At 37.0% G+C, this 19,299-nt stretch overlaps 2 protein-coding genes across 9 annotated transcripts in view; both read right to left on the minus strand.

Annotated features, from left to right (window-relative positions):
• Positions 1-245: 245 nt before the first annotated feature.
• cox7a2b (cytochrome c oxidase subunit 7A2b) lies at positions 246-4,936 on the minus strand. Its single transcript, XM_067384453.1, has 4 exons — positions 4,797-4,936; positions 2,802-2,891; positions 967-1,051; positions 246-729 (listed from the first exon to the last, which is right to left on the minus strand). Exons 1-4 carry the CDS (start codon positions 4,812-4,814, stop codon positions 671-673), a joined length of 252 nt encoding a protein of 83 aa, XP_067240554.1. The 5' UTR covers positions 4,815-4,936; the 3' UTR covers positions 246-670.
• A 127-nt stretch (positions 4,937-5,063) lies between these two features.
• The window catches only part of filip1b (filamin A interacting protein 1b), a 32,462-nt gene continuing 18,226 nt past the window's right edge, over positions 5,064-19,299 (minus strand). Inside the window, exons 5-9 of one of the 8 annotated variants that reach the window (XM_067384443.1) lie at positions 15,176-17,954; positions 14,938-15,002; positions 14,631-14,687; positions 13,185-13,242; positions 5,064-11,197 (exon numbers count right to left, since the gene is read on the minus strand). In XM_067384443.1, coding sequence (XP_067240544.1) covers positions 11,177-11,197; positions 13,185-13,242; positions 14,631-14,687; positions 14,938-15,002; positions 15,176-17,954 — 2,980 coding nt within the window. In that variant the 3' untranslated portion in view covers positions 5,064-11,176. The other 7 variants (XM_067384442.1, XM_067384441.1, XM_067384447.1 and 4 more) reach the window with 7 other exon arrangements.

Here is a 19,299-nt window from a genome sequence, read left to right on the forward strand (position 1 = left end):
AAATGATCAATCGTCCCTGTAAATTTAAACTTCCAGAGGGGAAAACATTTCTTTGATGTATACGCACGCATTTGGAAACTATTTTATATGCCTTGAAAACACGTTGTTTTGAAGTACAAAAAGGAAATCCACATTACTGTTTGTTTCCTGGGAACCGACGAAGACATCCAAGAAACAGACATTGTGAGTCACAAACACCCTTCATCAGTTAACTTCAGACATTACGTACACGAAAATAGTTCAGTTTTTTGTTTTCTTCATCACGTTCTTTATGAAAAGAATATTATTACATACAGGAGGAGGCATGAAATCAGAAGACAAACAAATTAAACCGTATCAATTGCTGGAATTAAAGATGAATCACATGATAACCATCAAGTAGGTAACATTACACCCCAAAATCAAAAAACTAATTCAATTGCATTTTGCATAAAGAAAATTAATGTGTGAAAAAATCTTTTCTTTATGCAAAATGTTTTATTTTAATTTTGGGGTGTTTATATCGTCATTGAGTCAAGTAAAACAATCAGGATTTGTCTGTTTATGACAGGTACAGTTTGTTTTATTCAAATCACTTTGGTCCCTTATACCTTCCAAATGAAAGAATAAATATATTGTGTGAAATGCTCATAACATCACATTTCAACAGAAATGAGGGCAGGATCTGACATCAGTCCTTCTTCTGAGGCACAGCTGCCTTTACGAGTTCATATATGACGCATGCAGTTCCTGAAAAGAGACACATGAATGATCAGATTAGTGATAACATTACATGTGGGTTCTGGGTGGTTGTTTACTAGCCCAAGTTTAAAGCACCCATTCCCAATGTCTGCATGTAGCTGTGGCAAAGCTGCATAATTTGCTGTAATGCTTGATATGTCTTAGCAAGCATGAATATGTATTTGAGTTAATAATCATAGTAAACGGTGTTAAGACCTTGCAATGCCCACAAGCTCAGTAACATACCCATCAGTGTGAGACCCATAGTTGCACGGTAAAGAACAGCATCACTGACTCCTCCCTTCAGATGAACTGGCATCCCATTAGCCTCCTAAACAAGAAACAGAAATCAACATTTTTATAAGCACAAATACATGATAAAACAAACATGTGAACAACCAAAGCCTAAAGTTCTGAGTGCTGTAAAGTGAACACAGCCTATAGGTACAAAGCATCTCAATATATCTCATTTGGTCAATTTTATATTTACAGTTACAAGAAAAAGTTTGTGAACCTGTGCAAAATTTTAACAAAATAAGAGAGATCATACAAAATGCATGTTATTTTTTGTTTAGTACTGTCCTGAGTAAGATATTTCACATAAAAGATGTTTACATTTAGTTCACAAGACAAAGCAATCGCTGAATTTATTAAAATAACCCCATTCATAAGTATGTGAACCATTGATTCTCAATACTGTGTGTGGTTATCTGATGATCCACGACTGTTTTTGTGTTTTGTGATGGTTGTTCATGAGTCTCTTGTTTGTCCTGAGCAGTTAAACTGAGCTCTGTTCTTCAGAAAAATCCTCCAGCTCCTGCAGATTCATCAGTTTTCCAGCATTTTTGCATATTTGAACCCTTTCCAGCAGTGATTGAATGATTTTGAGATCTGTGTTTTCACACTGAGGACAACTGAGGGACTCAAACTCAACTATTAAAAAAGGTTCAAACATTCACTGATGCTCCAGAAGGAAACACGATGCATTAAGAGTCGGGGGGTGAAAACTTTTGAACAGGAAGATGTCCAAATTTTTCTTATTTTGTTTAAATATATATATTTTTTTCATTTAGTACTGCCCTTCAGAAGCAACAGAAGACACTTAAATGTTTGCCAGAAGACAAATTAAGTACAATGTTCCTTGATCTTCAAATTCATAAAGTTTTCACCCCCCGACTCTTAATGCATCGTGTTTCCTTCTGGAGCATCAGTGAATGTTTGAACCTTTTTTAATAGTTGAGTTTGAGTCCCTCAGTTGTCCTCAGTGTGAAAAGATGAATCTCAAAATCCTACAGTCACTGCTGGAAAGGGTTCAAATATGCAAAAGATGCTTGAAAACTGATGAATCTGCAGGAGCTGGAGGATTTTTCTGAAGAACAGAGCTCAGTTTAACTGCTCAGGACAAACAAGAGACTCATGAACAACCATCACAAAACACAAAAACAGTCGTGGATCATCAGGTAACCACACACAGTATTAAAAGGATAGTTCACCCAAAAATGTTAATTCTCTCATTATTTACTCAACCTCAAGTTGTTCCAAACCTGTATACATTTCTTTCTTCTGATGAACATAAAGGAAGACATTTTGCAGATTAAAGGAAAATGAACAGTTCTGGGGCACCATTGACTTCCATAGTATTTTTTTTTTCTACTATGGAAGTCAATGGTGCCCCAAAGCAGCCTGGTTACAAACTTTCTTCCAAATGTCTTCCTTTGTGTTCAGCAGAAGAAAGAAACTCATACAGGTTTGGAATAACTTGAGGGTGAGGAAATGATGACAGAATTAACATTTTTGGGTGAACTATCCCTTTAAGAACCAATGGTTCACAAACTTTTGAATAGGGTTATTGTAATCAATTCAGCTTTTTTTTCTTGTTGACGAATATAAACATCTTTTATGTGAAATATCTTACTCAGGACAGTACTAAATAAAAAATAACATGCATTTTGTATGATCTCTCTTTTTTTGTTAAAATTATTCACATTTTCTGCAAGTGGTTCACATACTTTTTCTTGCAACTGTATATATATAGAGAGAGAGAGAGAAGCTGTCATGGTCAGAAAAAGTGACAATCATACCTGAAACAATTTCTGCTTCTCTGGCACCTTATTCAACATCTGCCTGCGGACGGTACTGGAGATGTGCCGTCTGGAAACCTGCTGAAGAGTCTCATGGAGATAAAAAAATATATATATATATCTTTAAAGATGACAAATGTGATGCACATCCAAATGTCATCAGAAATTTTATTAAATATTGTAGAAAATAAGCGTTTTAGCACAGTTAAAGGATTAGTTCACTTTCAAATGAAATTTTCCTGATAATTTACTCACCCCCATGTCATCCAAGATGTTCATGTCTTTCTTTCTTCAGTCGAAAAGAAATTAAGGTTTTTGATGAAAACATTCCCGGTTGATTCTCCTTATAGTGGACTTCAATAGAGCCCCAACGGTTGAAGGTCAAAATTACAGTTTCAGTGCAGCTTCAAAGAGCTTTAAATGATACCAGATGAGGAGTAACGAGAGAAACCATTGCTCATTTTCAAAAAAAAAAAAAAAAAAAATTATAAGTTTTAACCATAAATGCTCATCTTGAACTAGCTCTCTTCTTCTTCTCTATTAGTATTCCAGCAGTGTAGACGCTGCTAAGTGTATTACTGCCCTCCACAGGTCAAAGTTTGAACTAATTGTTATATACTTGAACTAGCATATGATAATATAGTTCAAACTTTGACCTGTGGAGGGCAGTAATACACTTAGCAGCATTTAACTTTGACCTTCATCCGTTTTGAGGCCATTGAAGTCCACTATAACAAGAAAAATCCTGGAATGTTTTCATTAAAAACCTTCATTTCTTTTCGACTGAAGAAAGACATGAACATCTTGGATGACATGGGGATGAGTAAATTAGCAGGAAAATTTTATTTGAAAGTGAACTAATCCTTTAACTTCAGCAAATTATTGTGTGCATATATATATATATATATATATATATATATATATATATATATATATATATATATATATATATATATATCTGATATATATGAGTGACTAGGGGTTTGGTGCCTTACTCAAGGGCACCACAGTTGTGGGAAATGGGAGTGGAAGAGAGCGCTTGTTCATTCACTTCCCCCTCCTACATTTCCTGTCAGTACTGCGACTCGAACCTGCGACCTTCAGGTTACAAGTCCGTCTCTCTAACCATTAGGCCACAATACCCATAATGTGTAAAACTGACAACAAGACAGGCAGTTCATAGACTCACTGCATATGTACAGTAAATAATGCATATCATACTGACAACTGAAGAAAATAATGATAAAACAGAAATGTCCTAATTCAAGATTGTTTTTCTCTTACTAACACTTTGCAGTTTTGGAGCTCTCAGAAACAAATCAAAAAGTATTTGGACACTTAAAAATGCATTCATTAAATCATCAGTCCAGCGTGACTCCTTACTCTTGGTCCTATTTATATAATCCTAACTATTGTAAATATGTAATTCATTTTAATTTACTGTAATTCAGCTTCTACCTTTGCTAACAATGATTGTAAATTAATTGCCTAAATTATTACATTATTAGCTAAATGCATTCTCTAAATTTTAATGTTGACATTCTCTGTAAAGCTGCTTTGAAACGATATGTATCGTGAAAAGCGCTATACAAATAAATGTGAATTGAATTGACCAATGACTTTTAATCAGCTGGTGTTTTTGCGGATGTCTGAAGTCAGCTGTAACAAGTTCATAAATGAATGACATTCAGATTTTTAAGAGTGACCACAAATACTAGTCCAAATACTGTTTTAATAAACATAGACACCATCTAAACAAGTAGTTATAATCTGTTATTTGGCTTATTTGAACTATAAAAGTCATCAAAAATCATATTTTCATTGAGAGTGTATACGTGCAGAACGTCAAACTGCTCATGACTCCCGCGTTTCACTTCTCCTGCCTCAAACTCCTGCATAAACAACCGTGAAACAAACTAATGTATGACGAATGACTTATAAACTACATTATTAATCTGAAATCTTAAACTGAAACAGAATATTTTTAATAATTACCAGAATGTGGCGAAACATTTTCAGCGTGAATGACTGAAGTCACGGGACTGAGAAAGAGAAACTGAAGCGTAGCAAGAGGAAGAGAAAAGTCTCCACCTGCTGTTCAGGAGAGCAACTGCACCGAATTGTTTGCTCACTATGACACACGATGGAAAAATAAAAATCATTAAGGGGAAGGGAAATTAGCAGCTAGTTATTAGCAGCCTCGAGGGACACGTGTTAATTTCAATGTATTTAGGAATATAAACTGGAAAAAAGCTTGGTGTATTTGTGAAGCATACTGTTTTACTGTTTAAAAATAAAAGTTTACATGGTATATATCCAGCTAAAAGTGTGAGGTTTAAATTAGAGATTGATTATTCATGTGATTTTTGCTCAATGGAAAAAGAATCCATTGTCCATCTGTTTTGTAACTGTATAAACACAAAGATTTTTTGGGTGGATGTGGAAAATTTCATTAGAAGGAAAACAAATGTTATATTTAAATTACATTCTTTTGATATGTGTATATATTATTCATTTTCATATTTCATATACACAAGAAGAAATGGTCAGGATCCAAGCCAAATTTTATTCATTTTCTTCAGGAGACAAAAGACTACTGCACCAGTTTGGAGAACATTATAAATAAAAAAGCAAGGAAGACTTGTCATATTTTTAAAGAATATTCAGAATTTTGATGAATCAATCAATGGTTTGTATGCTCTGGCATGTTTTTTTTTTTTTCTGTGCATTAATATGTAAGTTTCTGTTTATTATTGTATATTTCTGGTTAATTAAAAAAAAAACAAAAAAAAACATGTATTAATTTAACAGTCTCCTCCCCCCTGCAGTCTGATATTGAAACAACCTTTTTGATAATCTAAATTGGAAAAATATAATCCATGCAACAAAGATTTTTCCTCACTAACAAAATAAAATAAATAACTTTTAAATCACTCCATAATATTTACCCTGTCAAACATTTTCTTAAGAAAAAATCTGAATCAGATTTTAACACTACATGCTCCTTTTGTCAGAATGATACTGAAACACTTCTTCATTTGTTTTGGTCGTGCATCTATACTTTTCAGCTCTGGAATGATGTTAGTTCTTTTATTTCAAGTACTATCTTACAAGGTTTTTCAGTGAATCCTAAGTCTGTTGTTTTTGTCTTTGCAGCGGATTCAAATGCCTGATTCATTATAAACCTAATTCTCTTTCTATGTAGATTTTTTATTCATAAATGTAAATTTTCAAATTGTAAACCTAGTATTTTTTCAAGAGATAAAACATTATTTACTCTCACTTAGCAAAAAAGCTCTTAAAACATGTACAATTTGCACGGCCTACAAACTCTTTTTAATGTATAATTTGTATTCATTTGTGTGATGCCCTCTTATTTCCTTTTCTTTTTTGTTATGGTCTTTTACTGCTTTGAACTATGGTACTGATTGTTTTGTTTGCTTGTTTTCTGTATATTCTACTGGTATTGTTCTTAATTGTTATATTTTGAGTTTGTTGTTCTAGTGTAAACTAAATGTTCAAATAAAGCATTAAAAAAAGTTAATTTTGCATCAGACAAACAGACAGATAGATAGATATTCTTAAAAGTCATTAGTTTGTGGTGCATATTTATTCAGTGGCTCATAAAGTCATGTGATTCATACATGTGTTTATTCATTTTGTATATATGCAGGAGCTGACAGTGAGCTCGTTCACAGAGCTCATATGCTGTAAATGAAATGAAACACTATTGATTATAAGGATTTTGTGGGTCACAGTGCTGTGCAGTGAGTACCTTTATTCTCAGACTTAAACCTTTTCCCCAAATGACCATCTCTCAGACATGCGCATTCATTGATGCCACCATTAATAGCAGACGATTATTGATCAATGATCAATAAACTGCTCCCATTTAACCAGTCATTTTTTAATAACAACAGCCTATATTATTTAATATTAGACCACTGTTGAAAGTCAACATGGACTTGCTTACACAGCCCAATTTACTTCCATAACGCAACACATTTCCAAGTGAAACAAAATGAAAAGGTTATGAAAACATTTTTTTCTTTAGAATAACAAGCACTGATTAATCATTTGAGATAAGATCTGGAACGTGCATTAAGAAAGTGAATGGGGTCAATTTTGATTTCTCGTTGACTTGTTAATGCTTTTCCTTGTCTTACTGAAGCATTTAAAGGGATAGTTCACCCAAAAATGAAATTCTGTCATTTATTACTCATGCACCCTCATGTCGTTCCACACCCGTAAGACCTTCGTTCATCTTCAGAACACAAATTAAGATATTTCTGATGAGTTGATATAATCAACACTTTCAAGGTCCAGAAAGGTACTAAAGACATTGTTAAAACGGTTCATGTGACTATAGAGTACTTCAGAGATGATGTGTTTTTGTAGGCCAACCCGGAAGTTAGCGGCGCACGGGTTCCTTCGATCGAAAGCATATACATTTTCCCATAGACTTTTGGAAAATTGCAAAAAATAAGCTCTGTGTTTAACAAAGGGTTATGACACTTACATGTTTTGTCCATCAAGATAATCTTTACAAGTTAACACAACATTTATACATTTTGAAGCCTAAATAAAGTCATCAAATATAAACAGCTAACAGTAGGCTATAAACGAACTACAGCACAACATGGTCGTGGATCAACGTCGCCACCACCGAGCTTCAATGTCCAAATGTCCTGTTTGTCATGATGACATCTAAAGTCCCCGCCAAAGGAAGTAGTCCTTTTGCAACTTGTTAGCAGCCGCCATTTTTAAGACACAATAAAGGTTTAAAAAATAAAATCACAAGCGGGTTATAAATGGTGTGTTTTATGTCATAGATCAAAACGTGAAAATATTTAGAGGCTTTGTTAACCACAGACCTTATTTCAGGCGATTTAGCAAAAACCCATTCAAAAAACCCATAAGGTGCGTCCTAATTTATGTAATTATGCACTATTCTATGACATTTTTAAGTATAAATAGTGTGAGTAGTGCGTTCACACTGAAAATTCCAAGAAGAAAAAGTACACTTTAAATACCCGGATGATGCACTAAATTAACGGAAACAATGAAGTGTGGAATGTTGGACACTTAATGCACTGGACTGTCACAGCTTTAATTATGTAGCGGATGGGAAGAGGCTGTCAGACTCTGATGTTAAATGACAAAATAACCTTATGCAATTCACACACTACACTGATGAGTACATAGTGCATAAGTATATAGTGTATAAGTGCATAATGTGTCATTTGGGATGCATCTCATCTCTGAGGTAGGCTACTCTAGTGGTTCAACTTTAATTTTATGAAGCGATGAGAATGCTTTTTGTGCGCAAAAACAAAACAAAAATAACTTTATTCAACAATCTCTTCTCTTCCCTGTCATTATCCTTACACAGTTGCCGTGTTTATTAGGGGTGGGAGAAAAAAATCTATCCATCGCGATTCTGGAGGATATGTAAATATAATGATTTTAAGATTTTCAAGTCAGTAAACTAATTAATTAATAATAAAAAAAAAAAGTAGATCAAGAATTGTTTTGGAATCGGATCGTGACTCCCAGAATCGGAATCGGATCGTGAGGTGACTAATTCACACTAGATTCCCACCCCTAAGACGTTTCTCAATACCAATTTCCCAAAGTTCGGACTTGGGTCCTTGGTAGTTAGGACTTGGCAAGTTCGACTCAGGAGAACGAACTCCCATGGACGAGAGGACGCAAGTCCGGTGATTCTGCAAATGGCACATCAGCGTGATAACGCCACTCAGCTCGCTCTGGCTGCTCTGCTTATCTCTGTATAGATTTTAGGCAACAATAAAATGAAATGTGTTATAAACACCACTCTTTATTTAAAAAACAAACAAACAAAAACATATTAATAGCCTCACAAATGTGGTTCAGGCAACGCGTTCATTGATTATCTTTAATGTCTGCATGTAGCCTATAGTATTTATAACAAAACGAAATATTAAACAACCCTCCTTATTCACAAGAACAAAAGTACAGACAAGAACGCATATTGAGAAACAGCTCTAGTGTTTATGTCCGAATGCCGGCTCCGTTTTGGCCAAAGCTGATCACCTGATCAGCAAGACGCATGCGTATGATGCTGACGCAGGAGCCAGCCAATAATCAGTGCCCAAGGAAGTCGACCGGAAGTTGAAGTCGGCCGGGTGCCGCCATCTTGTAGCAGAACTTCACTTGCGTTAGCATCCCCATTGACTCCCATTCATTTTGGCGTCACTTTGACAGTGAATAACTTTACGTCTGAGGCGTTTAAAGACTCCATTTGTCCATTATTTATTTCCAAAGATACACAACAATGTATAAAGGGCTCCATTACCTTCTATGTTACATTATGGCCCCGTAGAAACAGTTTTTGTAAAAATAAGCTAACGATTGCGTCATAACCACTCGACTCTCTGTCGCACAAAACTGAAGTTACCGTACAGACAAGAAGAGAAGCTCGCAGGCAATCGGGGAGACGTCAAGAGAGAAGCCTACTGGCGTTACATTTTAAAATACTATACAAACTAATTAATCAGAATACTTACTCCTTCTCACTCACGCCAAAGAACTCCCCGCTCAAGCTCGCCGTCTCTGCAAGATTAACGATGGCAGTTTGCACGAACAGCTACTAGAAGATTTACATCTGTCAGACAGGTTGCTGACGTCATCAAGCTTAGTTTGAGTCTGCGCGTCAGAAAAGGAAGTGCTAAAAATCGCTAAAAATGGGCTTCACTTGTCTCAATTGAGTTCCAATGGGGTCGCTGTGTCCATTTCTTTTACTGTCTATGCCAATAATGAGTCGGCGTTATGACGTACAAACTGGAAGTGCTGGATGTAAACAACTTATGATGAATGACACAGAAGAGTAGAAATTGTTGAATAAAATCGTTATTTTTGTTATCGCTTTTGTGCACAAAAAGTTTTCTCGTCACTACATAACATTAAGGTTGAACCACTGCAGTCACGTCGACTGTTTTAAAGGTGCCAGTACATGGAAAAGACATACATTGAGTTTCAAACTCCATTGCTTCCTCCTTCTGTAAATTTGATTTGTTTAAAAGACCTCCGGAAAACAGGCGAATCTCAACATAACACAGACTGTTATGTAACAGTCGGGATCATTAATATGTATGACCCCAATATTTGCATATGCCAGCTCATGTTCAAGGCATTAGACAAGGGCAGCCAGTATTAACATCTGGATGTGCACAGCTGAATCATCAGACTAGGTAAGCAAGCAAGAACAATAGGGAAAAATGGCAGATGGAGCAATAATAACTGACATGATCCATGATTTCATGATATTTTTAGTGATATTTGTAAATTGTCTTTCTAAATGTTTCATTAGCATGTTGTTTCTTACTGTATTCGCGGAGACAAGAGCCGTCGCTATTTTCATTATTAAACACTTGCAGTCTTTATAACTCATAAACACAACTTCATTCTTTATAAATCTCTCCAACAGTGTGTAATGTTAGCTTTAGCCACGGAGCACTATCAAACTCATTCAGAATCAAATGTAAACATCCAAATAAATACTATACTCACATGATCCGATCCATGCATGCAGCATGCATGACGAACATCTTGTAAAGATCCATTTGAGGGTTATATTAGCTGTGTGAATTTTGTAAATGCACTGTATAACTGCACTTATAGTCGAGAGCTGGTGTTGGGGGGGATTTAAAGGGGCCGCAGCCTGAATTGGCGCATAGTTAATGATGCCCCAAAATAGGCAGTTAAAAAAATGAATTAAAAAAAATCTATGGGGTATTTTGAGCTGAAACTTCAGACACATTCAGGAGACACCTTAGACTTATATTACATCTTTTGAAAAGACGTTCTACGGCACATTTGACGATGCCTTTCTGGACCTTGAAAGAGGTGATTATATTGCCGTCTATGGACGAGTCATATAGCTCTCAGATTTCATCAAAAATATCTTAATTTGTGTTCTGAAGATGAACGAAGGTCTTACAGGTGTGGAACGACATGAGGGGGAGTAATAAATGACAGAATTTTCATTTTTGGGTGAACTAACCTTATAAGGCCAATTTACACCAAGCATGATAACTACAGCAGCTGCAACTTTTCCTGTACCATTTTGTTCTCAAAAGCATGACCTTTTTACTCTAACTTTCTTTACTTGCATCCAGGATTCAGCAGTCTGTCATCTGCCTGTCTTGAATCATTGGTATAGTCTGTGTTTGCATGCATATATGCTGCCACTCTACAGATCCTCGTGCTTGAACTGGGTTTGACAGATTTGCGCCTGGTTTTATTGGTGCGTTTGGATGCAGGGCAGGTGTAGAGACCCTTCTGTCAGGCATATTATGGAAAGCATCCGAAACCGCCTCAGCGCGGCTCTCGACTCACATGGAGCACAAGATTCTCTGTGGATGAAAACAGGGAAAGTGAGCTTACTATGACAACACTGCAATCATCCGAAACCCACGACTTACAGCATGGAAATAATCAGTTTTACATTCGTGTTAAGTGCTTTTGAGCAGCCAAGTTCATGGATGGTGAAAATATCAGAGCAATTTTTACAATCGTTTTCTGGGAATCGTAGCGCGCCATTGAATCCAACGAGCTTTATCTCATGAGTGATGTCATCAGTGAGCTGCCAAAGCCTGTTATTACGCATGGATGGATTAGAAAATGAACAATCAGTTTGTCTGCAATAGGCTGCGGTGGAAATGGATTTAATTGATTTAAAAAGCCCTCGATAGTGACACACAAAACAGCAAACACGAAAGCATGTTTGCTTAAAGGAATAGTTCATCTAAAAATAAAAAGTTTGTCATCATTGAGGCTACTCACCCTCATGTTGTTCCAAAACCCATTTGACTTTCATTCTTCTGTGGCTAATATCATCTACAGTAAATGAATCGAAAGCACATTAGAATGAGCTTTTTTGGAGCTTGACAGCACCAGACCTCATATGAAAAAGATCATTCTGGACTTTCTGTAGGAAAGAAAGTCACACAACATGAGGGTGAGTGAATGTTGACATCATTTCATTTTCAGGGTTTCTTTAATGCCAAACAGATGAATTAAGAGTCTTAAATTTGTTTTTATGTCTTTATCTGTGTAATTGAGTTTGTATCCGGCAGAAGGACACGATCAGGATGTTCATCGGGACTCCAGATCTCCAGCTGTTGTTTCTTATTTCTCATAACATGGCTCCCAGATGGCCTGGATAAAACACTAAACTCCGATCGCACTGTAACGTCAGCAGAAGAAAACCATATAGAGATTTCTTATGATGCTAAAAGAAATGACCATTTTTTTCATTAAAGTGAAGGGCACTACATTTAGTAACTTACCCCCCCTTGTCAAAGCAAGTAACAATTGTGTGTCAAAATTCGATTCTGGGTTCAAAAATCAGTAACACACAAATGTATGTTATTGATCAAAAATTGATTCAGAATGTTACTGAATTGCAAGGAAACAAGATACGTTGATATAATTTTAGGAATAATATCTCTAAAATTCCTTCACTGTCAGAACATTTGTTCTCCAAAACAGGTCAATCATGAGTATGAATTTATCCACTGAACATGCTTTACTAACATCAATATGGTTTAAAATGTTATTCACACATTATGGAGGTTTCCTGACCTTGATCCAATATTTCTGACAAAAAATAAATAAATAAATAAAAATAAATATAAATACAGGATGATAGAAATAAATAATATTTACCCCCATCTTCTCCCTAGCATTTCCAATCAAACATCAATATATAAATGATCAATAAAAATGGCTAAAAAGAGCAAAATATAAAATAAAAAAAGAATGTTTCTGTGTTCTGAAGACAGAAAAAAATATTTATTTGGTGGAATCACAAAATTCATTCAGTGACATTTAATACATTGCAAACCCCCGGAAACCTCCACAAGCCATTTTACAAAATAAAACATTAGTGAAATGGTAAATGGAAAAATAAATATTAAAAGAAAAGAAAAAACAAGGTGAAGTGTTAGTCAAAATGTGCTTTAGCACAAAAAACACACATGCAGAGATCCATCACTTTTCCATTTGTGTGATATCTAACCATAGATGTCTGTACATAAAGGTTGATATGACCTACAATATTTACAATATTACAATAATGTTTCTTAATCCAGAAATGGAGGCCCCAGTGCTAATGATTGCTTTGTTTTACATCGCAACATTTTTGTTCATATTTCTTTCAGTTCTTTAGTGCTTAGATTAATTTCCAGTGCCACATTAATATGAGCCAATCTCAGCTCTTTCCTCCCCCTCCGGCTGCTGAGCTGCAAACTGCAGATTTCCTCAGTTCAATTTTCATAGACTGGCTTTCAGAGCGTGACGTCGTGGACAGGCCTAAGACCGCTTTCCCTGTTTTCATACCTTTTGACATGGGGATTCGTGTTGCTGTGGAGCGAGATGACTGCACATCCGTTCCATGCTGAAAAAAAAAGCAAAGGGAAATATGAGATCACATTTTAGAATTTGTTTTAGTTTTTTATTAACCATCTGTTTGTCATAATTTAAAAAGTGCATTTTTATTTTTATTTATGCAGGTTAACTTTCTGTTTCTAAAAATTCAACCTGTTTGTAAAGGGGTCTCAAACTGTCATTTATTTATTTTTAAAAGCTGAAATTAATATTAATTAATTAAATAAAAATAAAATAAGTATATAGTTGCAAAAAATAAATAAAAAAAAAACAAAATAAAAAAAAACAGAGTGGCCATTCACAATAGTAGGAATATATCCTGGACTATCACTAAGTCTTATTCATTTTTTTTTTTCAATAAGTAATTTTTCATCTAATATAAAAAAAGATTTAATATTTGCAAATGTAAAATGCAATATTTTATTATGCTAACAACTAGGGATGTGACGAGATCTTGTGCCACGAGATCTTGCGATATTAAAATGTGACAAGATTTCTCGTTGAGTGAAAAGCTGTCACGCAATATCGCCATGACTCAGTGTGAGGGTAAAATTACCATAGAATATGCCACCGCTACGTTTACATTACATTACGGTGCCCACTGCGGCGCCGCCTCCACTGTTGTTTTGCTTTATTTATAGAAATAAAAAACATTTAATTTAGTTGGATAATGGTCGCTTCAATTGTAAACTATTGTAAACTTCTGCCCTGCTCATCCAGCATGAGCTGCAGAGTCGCACACAGTGCATGAATCAGAGTTCACTGACCATGTGACAAGAGTAAGGCGAGATGACTGACAAGACCATGGCGGGGGATTTGTTACGCAACAGAGCCTAAGCATCTGATAAATGTCTTATCTTGTAGAATGCGTGCTCATCAGTACGGAAGAGGATTAGGGCCAAGCAATAATAAAAAAATAAAACCATCTCGAGATTAAAGTTAAATTAAATTAAATTTCAAGAAAAAAGTCGAAAATGTTGAGAATGAACTCGTTAAATTACGAGAATAAAGTCATTATATTACGAGAAAAAAGTTGTTAAGTTATGAGAACAAATTCGTTAAATTATGAGAAAAAGGACGTTAAATTTCAAGAAAAAAGTCGAGATAAAATGTTGAGAATACACAATAAATTATTAGGAAAAAAGTAGTTAAATTAGGAGAACAAATTCATTAAATTACGAATTTGTTCTCATAATTTAACGACTTTTTTCTTGTAATTTAATGAGTTTATTCTCATTAAATTTAACAACTCTCGAATTTAACTTTAATCTCGAGATGGTTTTATTTTTTCATTATTGCTTGGCCCTAATCCTCTTCCGTACATCAGCGCCGCTCCTTATACACAGTCATGAATTTCGGCATTGAGGATTTCTTAAAAATACTGTGCAAAAATCTTGCCTCCTCTTGTTCTCCCTGTGTCGTCTCGTTTCTTGAGCTAAGTGTCTCGTCACACCCCTGCAAACAACTTTTCATTACAATTGGTGCTTGATTTAGTAGGTTTTCCTAGGCAAGGATAGGAAGGTTAGCCTAGTTCTGCTCACACAGAATTCAGTTTTATTATAGGTTAAACATGAAGGGATAGGTCAGTTGGTGTCACTATTTAAAGGATTTTCTTGACAAGCTTTTTTTGGTGACAAACATATCAGTACATTCCAGTGTTGGTTAGCGATAATGGATGAGGAGAACGGTTTTGATTTATCTATACCTTGAAAGAGAGTTATCTAGGGAGCAGACACCCCCTGATATCATTTTGAAACATTTCAGAAGCAACTGAAATATAGAAGATTAAATATGATCATTTTGTTTTTAGAGACACAAAATCACAGAATATTAATTGTTAAATGACTATACCTGTCATTTGTTGACATATATGCACACTCACTTTTCGTTCCGCATCATCTAAAACCCAAACAGAGGGACAATGTAATAAATCTGGTACTCACCACAGATTGAGTAGACCTGGTTGGGGCCGAGGTGATGGGGGTTATTGTGATGCTGCTTGTCACCTTGCCTTGGATCATGTTCCCGACATTAGCGGACGTCTGTCTGGGAGAGCGCAGAACCGTCCCTGTTGACATCTCCTTGCTCTCTGAACTCATTCCATTAGGCCAAACCGTCACTGTGCCGCTTCTGTCATCCTGAGGTTTTTTGAACCCAGGTGACCCGAGGTGAATATGGATTTTATTGTCCTCCGTGGTTATAATATTGGAGTTGTATTTGCGGATGGGTGTTGGAACCGTCTGCTTTTCAGGGGTCAACTTGAACACAGCTCTGCCCATGGTCATCTCATGGGGTTCTGGGGAGATGGATGCCTGAGAGACTGGAGTTGCACTAACGGTTATGATGGACAGAGGAGAAATAGGATGCTCCGAGAAGGAGCCTTTACCTTTCTCTGGAGACTTAGCTCTGGAGATGGCTGTTATAGTGACTGGAGACTTTGTTCTTTCAGGTGGCCCTCCGTTGACCTTGGACTTGGGCAACATAGAAGTAGGAACGATTGTTATCCGTGGTTTCTGGAGCCCAAGAGTCGGGATGATTGTGGTACTTGAGAAGAAGTCCTCAGCACGTGGACTGGTGATCTCCAATGTTGCAGTGCTGCTCTGATGGTCAGGAGTCACCTTAATATGGAGGGGTTGACCGGATTTCCGAGGAATGGTTAGTTCTGGTGATGGTGATGATGTTGTTCCATTGACCTGCTGGGTTGATGGAAAATCCTGAGTGATAGTAACGGCTTCTTTCTTCTTCATCCAAGGGTTCCAAGACTTCCTCATTGCCATCTCTGCAGCTGCTGGTGGGTAACGGTCCAACACAGTCGGTTTCTTGAGACCTTTCTGCCTCAGATTACTCATGATGTGATTTTCCTCTTGAACAGACTTTTGTATGAACACAGCTGGAGTCTCATCTTCGATGTGTTCATTCATGTCTGCGTCAGTCTGCACTGCAGTAGAAGCAAGAGGAACGTCCACAATCCTCCTTCCGTTCATGCTAGGTCTAAGGGCACGGCTGTAACGCTTAGTTGCTTCCAACTCTTTGGTTAGTTTGAGAACTTCTTGACTCATGTTTTTCTTTTTATCCTCCTCTTCAATGAACCTCTGCTGGAGAACTGTGTAGTCTACCTGAAGCTGAGATAGCTGATCCTCCTTGTTCATGAGCTCATGAATCTTCTCCTTTAGAGCTTGTACATCGGCCTGAAGATCTCTTGTTTTGGCCTCCTCTATTTTGCAGCGTAGTCTTAGCTCAGCTTCTTGGCTTACCAACTCTCCTTTTTCTATGGCTTTGTTCTTGGTGATCTGCGTCTTCATTTCCTCCAGGAGCTGGAAAAGAGCGTTGGCTTTGTCTTGTTCGGTTCTGAACTTCTTCTCAAGCATGTCATACTCGTCCTCTGTCTTCAACAAATCGCCTTCCACAACCTCAAGCTGTTTGAGACGGTTCCTGAGTCTCTCAATCTCCATCGTGAGCTCCTTAACCTTGTTGTCCTCATCAGGATATCCAACTTTGTCAACAATAGCTCTTTTTCTTGTAGATTCCCACTCAGCTTTCTCTTGCTCATCCATTTTACTTTGCATCTGACACACCTTTACGCTGAGATCCTTTCGCTTCTCTTCTTCACTTGCAAGTTCAGACTTCAGATTGTCTTTTTCCTTGTTAAGAGCGGACACTTTCATCTCCATTTCAGACTTCAGTTTAAGAAGCTTCTTACTTTCCTCGATCAGCTTTTCCGTGACCTCCATGACTTTGCATTGCTCAGCTTTAAACAGTTTGTTCATTTCTTCACTTTTCAGCTCTTCCTGTTTGATTCGTTCGGCCATGTTCTTCCTCTCGTCCATTAGGATCACTGTGAATGACTTTAGTTTAGTCAAGTCGTCCTTTAAACCCATCTCAGCCTTTTCCAGCCTGGATTCTGAGCACTCAAGTTCTTTGATATGGTTTTTAACCGTTTCTAGCTCACACGCCAAGCTCTTTGTCAAAGTTCTTTCTTTCTCCAGGTTGGTGTGAAGCTGAACACATTCAGATTTGCTCACATTGAAAGCCCCCTCCAGTTTCTCCAGGTCCACCATCCTCTTCTGCAGTTTTTCAACCTCTAGTTTCAGCTCACGACTGTGATTCTCCTCATCCTGAAGCCTCCTCTTTAGCTCCTTGCACTGTGCTTCCGTTTTTGTGATCTCCTCATCCTTTCCTTCCATTTCCAGAACTCTCTTCCGAAGGTTCTCCAGCTCGGCCATTAGGCTTGAATTCCCGCACTCCCCTCTGCTTATTTTGTCCCGCAGGTCCTGAAGGTCCTCCTCGGACTTCTGCAGTGTATGATTGGTCTCCTCCAATTCCTCAATCCTGCGTGACAGGCTGGCCAGCTTCAGACGCAGCTGTCGACTTTCAGACTCCTGTTTGGCCAGCTTGGCGGCCATCTCCTCATGTTCCTGTGAAAATTTGGAGGTCTTATGTTCAAGGTCCAGCTCTAGCCTCTGAATCCTCTGGCTGTCTTCTTTAGCTTTGCTGTTGATGATCTCCAAATGCTGCTCTTTTTCATGTAGCTTCTTGCTGAAATCCTGGACCTTCTGTTTTTGCTGGTCAATCTGTTCAATGTGAAGCTGCCTTTCATCCACGAGCATCAGGGCAAATGATTTCAACTTAACAAGCTCCTCCTGAACTTTCTCAAGACGTTTGCTGTGATCCTTGTCCTTACGAGCCTGATATGCCTTCTCTTGCTCCAATAGTCTCTTGAGTCTGGTGGAAACAAAAAGACAGAGATTAATTCTCATTTAAAATATAGGTCAGATTCATAGTAACTTTCATATTCCATCTTATCCCACAAAGAGAGAGTCACACAATTGAAATTTAAAAATAGTATAAATATTTAAATATTTTAAGGTGCATATTTCAAACAACATTACTGAGGAATATTAATATGTATTACAATAAATATACATGTACAAAAAATGTAAATATACAGAATTTTCATATATAACATTTTTAGTTTATTATTATGATATATTACATATATTTAGTTTACATATTATGACATTATCTTTTCACAGTATAACAGTACACACCAGCGACGTGAGTGTTTCTGTGATTTTCATCATATTGCCTTATTGGAAGTGAATGAATAACTGTGGCATAAGAGCTGTACAGTTGTGAAGGAAAAGAACAGGAGTAGAAGACAAGCATGTTGCAAGAACAAGGAACAGTGTCTGAATGCTTCAGTGATTGTCTCTGACAGTAGTTATTGAACATTTCATGCTTCCATGATCACAGGATCCTCACGGGCAGCTTGGCACGTCAACGGGAAAATGTTCCCGCCTGGCAAAATGTCTACTAGGACATCACAACAGTGGAATTTGTGCCAACAAGAGCACTTGAAGAAAAGTCCATGATGCTGGTGAATGTTTACACTGATCTAGCTCAGCGGGAGTCTCCCTGTCGAGAGGAGCATGTCCTTTGCGAAATAAGTTTAATGCATATTTCCTTCATAATTCAATGATCTCATTTCCTCATTGACAATTTTACAGCAGTCAGACACTATAACATATCCGAACAACAGACTCATGAATGAATACTGTCAGCCTATTTGCATACACTTCAATCTGTTTGCATACTCACCATCTAGCTGAGAGTCCAGGTGGGTCCATGCCTAACTTGTTTTGAAGTGCACAGCTTTAGTTATTCTGCTCAAAGCATCATTAAACGGTTCTCCGAATTAGCCATCACATTCCAACCATGTCATGAGCGCAGTGAAAGGTGAATGTTGTGTGAAACGGCATTGCCCCACTTGCTGGTGATATCATCTCTCTAACATAGAACTGTTCTGCCCTTGTTTGGGCAAAGGAGGCGGAGTCATCTGAGAGCTTTTCATGCACTCTTTTCTCAGCTTTCTTCTATTATTCTTTTTCCCAGAGACTGAAGTCAGGATATTGTTTTAGGAAACAGTCAATTAGAGTCGTGGTCAATGTACTAAACCCCTTGTATCATTTCAAGGGTTCCCTTTCCATTTCATATAAACTATAAAATGACCCAATTACTTCTTTTCTCACATGCAACCAAGCGTTCCCATGGGAACACACAACAATGC

The sequence above is a fragment of the Chanodichthys erythropterus genome, chromosome 4 (genome assembly GCF_024489055.1).
Source record: "Chanodichthys erythropterus isolate Z2021 chromosome 4, ASM2448905v1, whole genome shotgun sequence".
In the NCBI taxonomy this organism is placed as follows: Eukaryota; Metazoa; Chordata; class Actinopteri; order Cypriniformes; family Xenocyprididae; genus Chanodichthys; species Chanodichthys erythropterus.